Source organism: Carlito syrichta, unplaced genomic scaffold (assembly GCF_000164805.1).
Source record: "Carlito syrichta isolate Samal-C Ts95f unplaced genomic scaffold, Tarsius_syrichta-2.0.1 Scaffold304561, whole genome shotgun sequence".
Taxonomy (NCBI): Eukaryota; Metazoa; Chordata; class Mammalia; order Primates; family Tarsiidae; genus Carlito; species Carlito syrichta.
In genome coordinates this window covers 92864-105275 of record NW_007248657.1, presented here as the reverse complement: position 1 = coordinate 105275, position 12412 = coordinate 92864, and the positions used below count along the sequence as shown (strand labels likewise).

At 43.2% G+C, this 12412-nt stretch overlaps 1 protein-coding gene across 1 annotated transcript in view; it reads right to left on the bottom strand.

Annotated features, from left to right (window-relative positions):
- Positions 1 to 9308, bottom strand: part of FAM210B (family with sequence similarity 210 member B) — a 16552-nt gene extending 7244 nt beyond the window's left edge. The window contains exon 1 of the mRNA XM_021713464.1: positions 9104 to 9308. Coding sequence (XP_021569139.1) covers positions 9104 to 9308 — 205 coding nt within the window. The remainder of the gene's footprint in view (positions 1 to 9103) is intronic.
- Positions 9309 to 12412: the final 3104 nt, after the last annotated feature.

The following is a 12412-nucleotide window of genomic DNA, read 5'->3' as shown; positions in this document are numbered from 1 at the left end:
GGAAACGCGCACCCCTCTGGCCCCGCCCACCAGCCCCTCCCCTTCTAGAGCGCGTTCACGTCTTTTGCAGGGGCGTAGGCTACCTAACTGGAGTATAGTTGGTGGGGTGTCTCATTCTGTGGGCCCAAAGATGGGCCCAGGGTTGTGGTTTCTGAGCTTTTCTCCCTCCAGAAATGGGGTAAACCTGAAAACGTTATATAGATTTATGTTTACATATTAGCTCCAAAGAAGAAAAGAAATATGAGAATTGATATTAATACCTGTTTAGTAAAAAGTCCTCTAAATGACCCTAATGCTTTGTTGGTGGTGAAGCCACTTTGGAAAATAGTGTGGCAGTTTCTTAAAAAGTTAAACATAGGGCCTGGCGCGGTGGCTCAAGTCTGTAATCCCAGGATTTTGGGAGGCCGAGGTGAGGGGATTGCCTGAGCCTGAGGGTTCGAGACCAGCCCAGGAAACTTGGCGAGACCTCATCTCTGCAATAAATAAAAAAATTAGCTGGGCATGGTAGTGCGCACCTGTAGTTCCCACTACTTGGAAGGAGGAGGCGGAAGGATCGCCGGAGCCCAGCAGGTCGACGCTGGGGTGGACGTGAGCGTGCCCCTGCCCTTCAGCCTGGGCGACAGGGTAAGACTCCCACTCAAAAAAAAAAAAAAAAAAAAAAAAAAAAAAAACCAGCAAAAAAAAAAAAGAAAGATAAAAACTCATGCTCATTCAAAGACTGAAATGTCAAGACATGAAACAAAGACTAAAATTTGAAGATACCAATGTTTATAGCAGTTGTATTCATATTAGTCAAAATTGGGAATGTCCTATTAACCAGGGAATGGATAGACAAACTGGTGCAACCCTTCAATAGAATGATATTTAACAATAAAAAGGAACAGGCTACTAATAAGTACATAACTGAATGACTCTCAAAGCCGTTATGCTGAGTGAAAAATCTAGCCACAAAAGTCATGTATTGTGTGATTTAATTTACATGAAATGCCCAGAATGGGCAAAACTATGGAGACCTAAACAGATCCATGGTGGCCTTGGGCTGTGAGTGGCAGATGAGATTGACAGTTAAGTAGTGGAGGAAACCTTTTAGGGATGAGGGAAGGGTCCTAAAACCAGACTGTGGGAGTGAAGACTCAACTGTGTTACTAAAACTCATCAGACGGCACACTTAAAATGGGTGAATTTTATATATGTAAATTGTACTTCAATAAAGATGTTTACAAAGTCCTCAAGATGTAATATTCTCTTAGTTAACTGCAATTCAAGCCAACCAAGCTCTCACACAGTCACAGATCATACTGAATGCTTGTGCATTTTAAGGTTTATTACATAAGATGAAGTTACAGCTGTGTAAGTAAGAGGGTCTGTTGGAGGTCCTTGGGTGAACTTGTATGGCAGTGCTTCTGTTTAAGTGTCTACAAGAAGGTTGGGAAGAGTGGCTAAGAGGGCAGCCTCTCTTGGCCAGCCGTAGTGGCTCACGCCTGTAATTCTAGCACTTTGGGAGGCAGAGGTGAGAGGATTGCCTGAGCCCAGGGATTCGAGACCAGCCTGGGCAACTTGGTGAGACCTCGTCTCTACAATAAATAAAAAAAATTAGCCGGGTATGGGGGTGCATGCCTGTGGTTCCAGCTACTTGGAAGGCTGGGGCAGAAGGATTGCCTGAGCCCAGCAAGTAGACGCTGCGGTGGCCACGAGTGTGCCACTCCACTCCAGCCTGGGCGACAGAGTGAGAGACTCCAACTCAAAAAAAAAAAAAAAACCCAAAACAAAAACCAAGAGTGCAGCCTCTCAGTCAAATTGGCCCTAGCAGTCCAACTGTATGATCTGGGACTAGCGACTCAACTTCTTGGAGCTGTGGTCTTTTCATCTGTAAAATGGGAATAATGAGAGTTTTCTCCATGGGACTGTTGGGAGAATTCTTTGACAGTCTTTGGAAAGGGCTTCATCCAGTGCCTGGCACATAGAGAGAACACACATGATAGCAGTGAAATCACCTAGTGACAGGGCTGCCTCCAGATGACACTGATCTTTTTTTTTGTTGGAGTCTCACTCTGTTGCCCAGGTTGGACTGCAGTGGCACACTCACAGTCACCCCAGTGTCAACCTGCTGGGCTCTGGCAATCCTTCCACCTCAGCCTTCCAAGTAGCCGAAACTACAGGTACACACTACCATGCCCGGCTTCCCTTTAAATTTGACCATAAATACAATACTGTAATTATAGACTTTGGGTATCTTTTTTTCTTCTTCTACAAGTGATGAAGAAAATGTTCTTCCCTTCAACAAAATGTTTGCAAGCTGCTGCTGAACTTGAGGCGTTTTGTCTTGTTTTCCATTGGTCAGCTTTCTTGGTCTCTCTAGCACTGCGGTTCATGTGGGCAATATATTTATTTTAATTTTCTTCATTTTTGTGAATAGATAATGTATGCTCATGGTTCGGGTTTTTAAAGGCACAGAAAGATATATAGAGTGAAAATTTCCTTTCTATCCCTTCACTAATTCTCCCCATGTTCCCTCTCTAGAGGCAAAAAGTTGCTTATGCACATGCTTCTAGAGAATTTTGCTTAAGTGCAGGCAAATTCCCACAAAGAGTTTTCATCCTTATTTTTACCCAGCTGGAGCATAGTATATACAGTGTTTTGCAACTTGACTCTTTGGGGCAAATATATTTCAAAATTTTTTCTGTATCTGGACATAAAATTTTTCCTTATCGTTTAGAAAATGACTTAGTATTCCAGTGTTTTCCAGGGTACTGTAATGCATTGAACTGATCCCCTTTTGGTGGACAACTAGGCTGTTTCCAGTCCTTCCCATCACAAACCATGCTGCAATGCACCACCTGGCACTTCCGTCATTTACCATGCACCTATGTGATAATTTCCTCAAGATGGAATTGCTCAGTGTGAAGATCTGTGTATTTGTAAGCTGAAAGAAATGGCAGAATTGTACTACATAGAGGTTGCAAAATATGAGTTTCTAGTTATCCTGACTCTCAGATGGTATCTTGAGCAGAAAAGAAATGTAGGGTTGATTTTATTTTCTTTCTTTCATTTTTTTGTTATTTTCTTTCCTTTCTTTCATTTTTATTTTCTTAACTTGAGAGTCTGTCAGTTTCAAAGGCAGCCATGTAAATAATATGGAGAGTTGTATTCGTTTTCAGTGCTGCATTGAAAAATTATCCTTGGCCGGATGCGGTGGCTCATGCCTATAATCCCAGAACTTTGGGAGGCCAAGGTGAGAGGATTGCCTGAGCCCAGGGGTTCAAGACCAGCTTGGGTAACTTGATGAGACTTCATCTCTACAATAAATCAAGAAAAATTAACTGGGCATGGTGGTGCATGCCTGTATTGAGGCTGCGGTGACTGTGAGCGTGCCACTGCACTCCTGCCTGGGCGACAGAGTGAGACTCCGACTGAAAAACGAAAAAAAATTATCCCAAACTGAGAGCTTAAAACAATACACGTTAATTATCTCACAGTTTCTGTAGGTGATTGGGAGCATGGTTTCATGATGTCCTCTGCTTAGGATCTGAGCAGGCTATCTGGGTCTGTGGTCTCATCAGAGGCTCAAGTGGGGAGAGCTCCACTTCCAAGCTTCTGCAGCTCATTGACTTGTTTATAAAACCAAGAGCCCCGGCTTCTTACTGGTTGTCAGCTGGAGTCCCTGGGGGTTTTAGAGGTGCCTGCAGTTTCCTGCCATGTGGTTCCTGTAATGTGCCTCTCATATTTGCTTCTTCAAGGTCAGCAGGAGTTTTCTCTTCTTCCTATTCTCTCTCTCTGCCTCCTTCCCTTCTTCCCTTCTTCCTGCCCTCCCTCTGGTCTGCTAAGATGGAGTCTTATATAACACAACATAAACACATCATGCCACCCCATAATCCTTGCCATATTCAGTTGTCTTGAAGCAAGTCACCAGTTCTGCCTGCACTCAAGGGGTAGAGACAATATCCCCAAGGACATTACTCAAGGAGGGCTCCCCTCTGGTGTAGCACAACAATAGAAACAAGTTCTTGTGTCAGAATATATTACAAAGGTGGGAACTCTTACTGGAAGAAAGAAGTGGAGGAAAGTTATATTTCAAATATCCTTAATTGATCAAATAAAATGGCAGTTCTGCCTTAGAACAGACAGAACTCGTTGACTTTAGATGAAAGGCACTTATTCTCTAAAGCCTCAGTTTTCACATCTGTTGTGTGAGGTAAATACTTCTTAGCTCACAGGGTTTTTAAGCAATAATTAGTACAAATTGCCAAGTACAGGAACTAACATGTGACCAAAGCTTAACACGCAGAGGGAAGCAGGATAACTTATTTTTTTCTTTTTTTTGAGTCGGAGTCTCATTTTGTCGCCCAGGCTGAAGGGCAGTAGCACACTGCTCATGGCCACCGCAGCCTTGACCTACTGGGCTCAGGTAATTCTTCCATCGCAAGCTTCCAAGTATCTGGAACTACAGGCATGCGACTCCATGCCCAGCTAATTTTTTTGATTTATTGTAGAGACGAGTTCTCGCCATATTGTCCAGGCTGGTCTTGAACCTGCAGTCTCAAGCAGTCCTCTCACCTCTGCTTCCCAAAGTGCTGGGATTACAGGTGTGAGCCACTGTACCCGGCCTGCAAGACAGCTTTTAGCTGGCTCACAGAACACTGAAACTGACATCTGATGTGAGTTTTTTTGCTCCCACAAGTGCTGTCTCACTATCTTCCACATTCGAATAAATAGCAACTTTCCCCAGTTGCTTTCTACAGTCATCCTAAATATGTCTCCTTCTCTCATTTCAATCTATGAGCAAAACTCTGTGGGCTCTTCCTAATCTGACCATTCTCTGGGCAACAGAGTGAGACTCTGTCTCTTAAAAAAAAAAAAAAAAAGAAAGGGAAATTAAAGGTTGTGGGGTGGGGTTGTGGGACCAATTGTTAAATCAGCTTGGATTTTGACAAGGGTTAGGGAACTAATTGTCCTACTATTCCTGAGTAGACTTTCTCCATGGAGTTCCCCTGGGCCCCAAGTTTCCAGATTCAACAAATAATTATAATGATAGCAGTAACAATCCACTATTGAGTATGATTTTATGACAGTCAGGGTTCTAAATTATTTACATGTATTAGTCTATTTAACCTTTCTCAATGCCCTCAGGAGATGCCATTATAATCCCCATTGTGCAGAGAAGTCAAGGACTGGGAGAGTCAGAGGGCAATTTGCCTGAAGCCAAACTCATGGGGATACCCAGCAGTTGCTCATTTATTCCAAGAAACTGAAGTCTGGCTGGCCAGTGACTCAAACCTGTAATCCCAGTGCTTTGGGAGGCCGGAGCAGGAAGATTCCTTGAACCCAGGAGTTCAAAGCTGCAATGAACTATGATCACACCACCACACTCCAGCCTGGGGGACAGAGACCCCATCTCTAAAAAAAAAAAAAGAAATTCGATTCCTATACTTTCAAGTTTTGAAGAACTGTTCTATTTCTTTGGCAGACTAGATGAATGAGATGCAAATAAATGTAAATGTAACTGCTTTTTTTTTTCTGTTTGTCAGTAGGAAATATTTTAATTTTTTTTATCAATATTTTTTATTATGATGTTGTGGGGTACAGTTAAGGGTTAGGTATACAATTACATTTCGTTCAGGCATCCTGTTGATAAGAGGTGTTTCCCCGTCCCCAGACAAATATTTACTACAGTTAATCCCATCTCCCTCCCACCCCCATAGTTTCCCAGTACCGTCAGTCATTTTCTTATAGTATTACATTGGATGTTCAAGGTCCATTATATGAGTGAGAACATGTAATACTCGGATCTTTGTTTCTGTGAGCGGTCACTCAGTATTATAGACTCTAGTTTCATCCAGATTGCTGCGAAATTCATGATTTTGTTCTTTTTTATGGCTGCGTAGTATTCCATCGTGTATATGTACCACATTTTAAAAATCCAGTCCTCTTTTGATGGGCAGCATGGTTGCTTCCAGGTTCTTGCTATTGTGAACAATGCTGCAATAAACATACGTGTGCAGGTATCTTTTTTATAGAGTGATTTGAGTTCTTCAGGATATATTCCCAGTAGGGGGATTGTGGGGTCATATGGGAGGTTGATATTTAGAGCTTTTAGGAATCGCCACACTGCTTTCCACAGAGGTTGCACTAGTTTACACTCCCAACAACAGTGTAGAAGTGTTCCCTTTTCGCCACACTCTCTCCAGCAGCTATTATTTTTTGAGTTGTTGATAATTGCCATTCTGACTGGAGTTAAGTGGTATCTCAGCGTGATTTTGATTTGCTTTTATAAGATGCCACCTTGAACTGTTTCTAGTGCTGTTTTTATTGTTATTTAATCCATTCAAGAGTGGTAGTTTAAAAACAACAAATGATAGTAATAACAATAGTTAAGTATTTTACATGGAATATATATGTATATTATATATATATATATATATATATATATATTTTTTTTTTTTTTTTTTTTTTTTTTAGTGGAGACGGAGTCTTGCTTTGTTGCCCAGGCTGGTCTCAACTCCTGGGCTCAAGCAATCTTCCCACTTCAGCTTCCCAAAGTGCTGGGGTTATAGGTGTGAGCCACTGTGCCCAGCTTGACTTATTTGATTTTAATTTTCAGATAATCCCGAAAGATAGGCACGATTCTTGTCTATTTTCTAGCAAAGGAAGGGTGTGGTCCCAAGAGTTTACGTAATTACCTAAATCACACATCTGGGAGGGAACAGAGCTGGGAATGAAACTCATGGGCCAGATCTATGTTTCACTTAAACATTTAAATCATTTGTCACAAAAGTAAAAGTAGGAATTCATGGGATAATTGGCTCGTGTTCCACTGACTCTGAATGTGTGGTCCCCAGTCTTCTTTTGTTGTTAGTCTGGGGAAGAACTGGCTGCAGACTTTGTGGGGCTCAGTGCAAAAGGGAAATGTTAGGTCCCTTGTTAAAAAAGCAGGCAAGGCCGGCTCGGTGGCTCAGCCTATAATCCTGCACTTTGGGAGGCCGAGGTGAGTGAATTGCCTGAGCCTGCGGGTTCGAGACCTGTCTGGGCAACTTGACGAAACCTCATCTCTACAATAAATCAAAAAATCAGCCGGGCGTGGTAGCGCGCTCCTGTAATTCCGGCTACGCAGAAGGCTGAGGCGCAAGGATCGCTGGAACCCAGCAGGTTGAGACTGCAGTGGCCAGGAGCGGTCACTGCATTCCAGTCTGGGCGACAGAGTGAGACTCTGACTCAAAAAAAAAAAAAAAAAAAAATAGCAGGCAAAAAATGCCTTTCAAGGCACTGAAATATGAAACTGTTTCCTTTGTGTAATCTCTCTTTCTTGAGTTGTCATGGTGATTTTTGATTTAACGTCCTTCTAAGTAAAGAAAAAATTCAAAAATTAGCATACTGGGATACGTTTTACTGTATCTTTTTATTGTGTGTGTCAATTTTAAATGTAAATATCAGAGCTGAAAATAAATGCAAATATACAAGTATTTAATTTGCATGCTGAATTTCCCAAGTTATACAACTTGTATTTTGTAGCTGATACATATGTATTTCATTCTTTCCAGAACAGTAGCGTCACTGCACAAAAGGAACCCAACTTCTTTCGTTTCACTTTTGATACTTGCACGTTCTGCCAACATGATCTATCTCCGGCTTACTGATGCAGAAGGAAGGGCTGAAAGGAATAGAAACTCTGGGTTGCTCTCTTTTTTCCTTTTCCTTTGGTGTCATCATTTTCGGCATACATGCTTGGCAATCCAGGTAGGAAACAGGAATAAGAAAGGATAGGATTGGGTTTCTTGGTCATTTGTGTGTTTTGGAAGGACATCGCCTTCTTTCTGTGTTCGAAGCAAGTTGTGGTTTGAAGGGCAAGCGAGGCTGCCTGAACTGTCAGTGCTTCGGCTCATTGCCACGCTTACCTTGTCCTTGCTTCCAGTCTTGCTGAACTCCCATACATCAGGGGCCACTGCAATTCTGTGCTCCTGGAGCATTATGAATCGTACATCCCAGTGGGTCATAAAGAAACAGGGAGAACATTAAATCGCACATAGCTCCTCTTCTTGAAGCCATGGTCCATTATCTTGTGAGACTTCCCTTACAAAACCCAAGTTCAAAGATAAAAGCATTACAAATTCCAACATGGCAGCAGCAAAGGATTCAACCAAGCATGGGCTCCTTCTGAGCATAGGTTTCATGCCCATTAAGCTGACCCTGGCCCTAGACATTGTACACCTAGAAATTCTGACTTCAGGAGGCCTGGAAAGAGTGTGGTGGGAAGAGGGGTAGGGGCAGGCATAAATACAGGGTATTTATCTTTTTTCTATAAAAATTGTTAAAATTTTAAAAATGATTAAACATTGTATGTGCAAAAGGGCATATACAATATATATTTATCGTTTAAGGAGGAAATGAGATGAAGCTTCACATACCTACCACCTGGATTTAGATAGAGCCTGTTACCAATGGCTGAGGTCATCTGGGTGTTTTTTTCTCACCCAATGTTGCCTCCGACAGAGGCACCATTTGTGCTGATCATTTTTGTTGTTGTTGTTTTTCTTTGTGGCTTGCATATATTTATATTCCTAGACTATGTATTGCTATTTTTGCATCTTTTAAAATTTCACATAAATGAAATTATGCTTTAGGTATTGTTTGACTATTGGCTTCCCCCACCCCCACTCAGTATTGTATATGTGAGATTTCTAATTACAGCTACTATGCGTCAAGCTCTTACTACGTACTAGGTGTGTGTCTAAGCACTTTAAACATTTCTACTGATTCATTTCCCATAGCAACACTATTTGGCGGACAAGACATCCTTATTTTATAGATGAGGGATCAGAGCCTAGAGAGGTGAAGTAGCTTGTCCAAGATCACTCAGCAAGAGAGTCACAGAGGGAGGCATTGAAGCCAGGTACTTTGGCCTTCTTCCACCCCCCAAACCCCGGCACTAGGGAACGCATTGTTTGGATCCTCACCCCCAGGACTTTACCAGTTAGTGGACGCAGCAAGTACATATCGCCTTTAGTTGATGATCCAACCCTCAGTGCTGTGAGAATTGGCCAGTAGGGATCCCTGCAGGGTCAGGCTGTGTCCCAGGAAAGCTCCCTCCAGCTGCCTTCTCCCTTCTTACTCTGGGCTAGTTCCTGTCTGAACTTCTTCGGCAACAGAGGTTTCCTGCTGTGTCTGTGGCAGGCTGCCAAGAGGGCCCAGAAATCAGCCAAGGAAGGACAGTGAGCAGGGTTTTGTGCTTGGCTGGCTGTGTCTGGGCCAGTTTCCTCCAGACAGTGGTCAAGTGAGCAGCCAGCCAGCACTGACCCGCAGGAGACCCTGGCCATTGTCAGTGGGCTTGAGAAGCTGTGTCAGTGACTGGGTGAGAAGGCTTTGCTTATTGCAAATCCGCCTTAGATTGGCATCCTCTTTGCTGTACACCAGCGCCAGTTAGACAATCTGCAAATAGCAAAAACAACAGAAGCAACAACATCAAAAACCTAGAGAGAAAATGACTGAATTCATGATTGAGTATTCATATCAAGAAATAAAGTTGGCTGGGCACGGTGGTTCATGCCTATAATCCCAGCACTTTAGGAGGCCAAGGTGAGAGGATTGCCTGAACTCGTGGGTTCGAGAGCAGCCTGGGCAACTTGGCGAGACCTCATCTCTACAATAAATCAAAAAATTAGCCAGGTATGGTGGCGCACGCCTATATAGCTCCAGCTACTTGGAAAGCTGAGGCAGAAGGATCACCTGAGCCCAGCAGGTCGAGGTTGCAGTGGCCATGAGCATGCCACTGCTCTCCAGCTTGTGGAAATAAAAAATAAAGTAAAAAGGAGTTCAGTTCATAATGAAAATGTAGCACTCCATATTCAAAAATTAATTACATCAAGCACAGGATCCTTTAAAGCCTGGGCTCTGTGCATCTGTATGGATCACATACCCACGCAGATGGCCCTACCCTGTGTTGACCGTGGCTCTGAGCCAAACACTTTACCTGCTGAGCTCATCCATTCCTCATAACAGCCCTGTGAGGCTGGGGGCATTATTATCATCCATTGTACGAGAAGGAAACTGAAGCCTAAAGGGATTTAATAAAGTGGCCATAGCATTGAGCTGGGTGGTAGACAAGTCTAAATGCAGCACCTGTACATGTTGCTATGGTGTTAGCCATGATACCTAGCCCTTCCTCTGCCCAGGATGTGTGTGTGTGTGTGTGTGTGTGTGTGTGTGTGTGTGTGTGTGTGTGTGTGTATGTGTGTGTGTGTGTGTGTATGTGTTGGAGGGACACAGGGGAGTGGGTTTCGAGTGTCATTTTGAACTCTTTGCTTGGAGTCACTCATGAAACTCACACCAGTCCTTGCAGAAAGACTCTGTGGTCCTTTGCTTTCTTTGCAGATGAGGAAACTGAAGCAGAGAAAGGTAAAGAAATTCTTGGCTGGGTGTGGTAGCTCAAGGCTATAATCCCAGCATTTTGGGAGGCCGAGGTGAGAGGATTGTCTGGACTCAGGGGTTCGAGACCATCCTGGGCAACTTGGTGAGACCTTGTCTACAATAAATCACAAAAATTAGCTGGGTGTGGTGGCGTGCATCTGTATTTCCAGCTACTTGGAAGGCTGAGGTGGAAGGATCGCCTAAGCCCAGCAGGTTGAGGCTATGGTGGGCGTGAGCATGCCACTGCACTCTAACCTGGATGACAAGAGTGAGATTCCAACTCAAAAAAAAAAAAAAAAGAATTACGGTTATGCTTTGCTTTCCCGTAATTTTTTGTTTATATTATTTTGTCAGTATCTGGAAGTGTATCATCCAAGTGGCTCTTGGCTATTATGTGTCATCCTGGAAAAAAAAAATAGGACAATACTATGTGATTTCTGCAGCTGCCCAGCATCTGGTCTAATGTAGACACAGAAAGGGGGGTGAGGTAAGGAGGAGAAACAGATCTACTGAGCCGACTCAGGTGGGGGGTGTCCATGTAGCTTGCCGGGGAAACCTCTTACAGGCAAGAGCCGAAAGAAGCATAGAGATTTGCATCACTAACGTCTCATGCCCAAGCTCATTTCTACTTGAAATAAAAACTGAACTATGTTTTCTAGAATGCCACTCTTGAAAAATCCTCTCATGATCAAGTAATAAGGTAACAGCTTTTTATAAATGAGAACCACATTTGCATGACAGTGGGAGAATAACATGACATTAAAAAAAATAGCTGTGTGATGTCATAAATGTAATTGAGCAAAGGCTGACAGTGATAACGAACTTTCTTTCTTACGGGAGCAACACAAAAACTTCATTAGAGAAAATGAGTTTCCCAAGACAGAGAATCAGGCCCAGGAAAGAAGGGAGTCTGGTTTGGCCTGGATTCTGAGCTGGATTCCCCTGTGGTGTTCAGAGGGGACTATTGATGCTCATTCCACTCGAGGCTCATGCCAGATCCAGTGCCCAGCACAGCTTTTGTGGCAGGCAGCCTCTGAGGTGTCCCAGTGACCCCTGGCTCCCAGTGTTTATGCACCTGTGTAATCTCCTCCTCCTGGTGAGGGCTGAACTTATAGACTCACATCTAGTTAATATAGTACTACAAAAGTAATGGGATGTCACTTCCGTGGTTAGGTTACAGGAAGATTGTGGCTACAGTCTCCGGCACCTTCTCTGGCTCTCTTGCCTATGAGTTGCCCTGTGGAGAGACCCATGTAGCAAGGAACAGAGGGCAGCCTCTGGTCAACAGCCCACAAGGATCTGAGGCCTGCCAACAGCTGGGGGTGAGCTGAGAAGCAGATCCCTCTCACCACCCCCCCATCTGAGCCTTGAGATGACTTGGCCAACACATTCACTGCAACCTTGTGAGAGACCCTGAGCCACAGGCACTCAGCTAAGCCATGCCTGTATTTGAGACACACATACATTGAGATAATAAATGTTATTTTAAACAGATAAGTTTTAGAGCTAGTTTGTTATGCAGTAATAGATACTGATACAGCACTCAAGTCATTAATTGAATGTGTGTTGTGCTGAGACTCTCATATCAATCTCATTTTGTTATCCTATTCACATGCTATTTGTGTGACCTTGGGTAAGTTATTTATTAACTCTGAGCACCTCAGTTTCCTCATTTATAAAATTAAGAAACTAACAGTACTTGACATACAGCACTGCTGAGAGGACGAAAAGAGCCTATATTGTAAACAGCACAGGCCTGGTACAGAGTATGCATTTGTTCTTATTATCTATTGCTGGGTTACAAATGACTCCAAACTTTAGTGGTGGAAAATGATTTACTAAGTTCTTAAAAACCTGTGGATGAGGAATTTGGACAAGGCACATGGGGACGATGTGTGTCTGCTTCACAATGTCAGCTGGTATATGAATGATCAATTGCTACACAGCAAATTGCCCCATATTTAGTAACTTAATAGAATACATATTCATTATCTTATAGTTTCTGTAGGCCAGA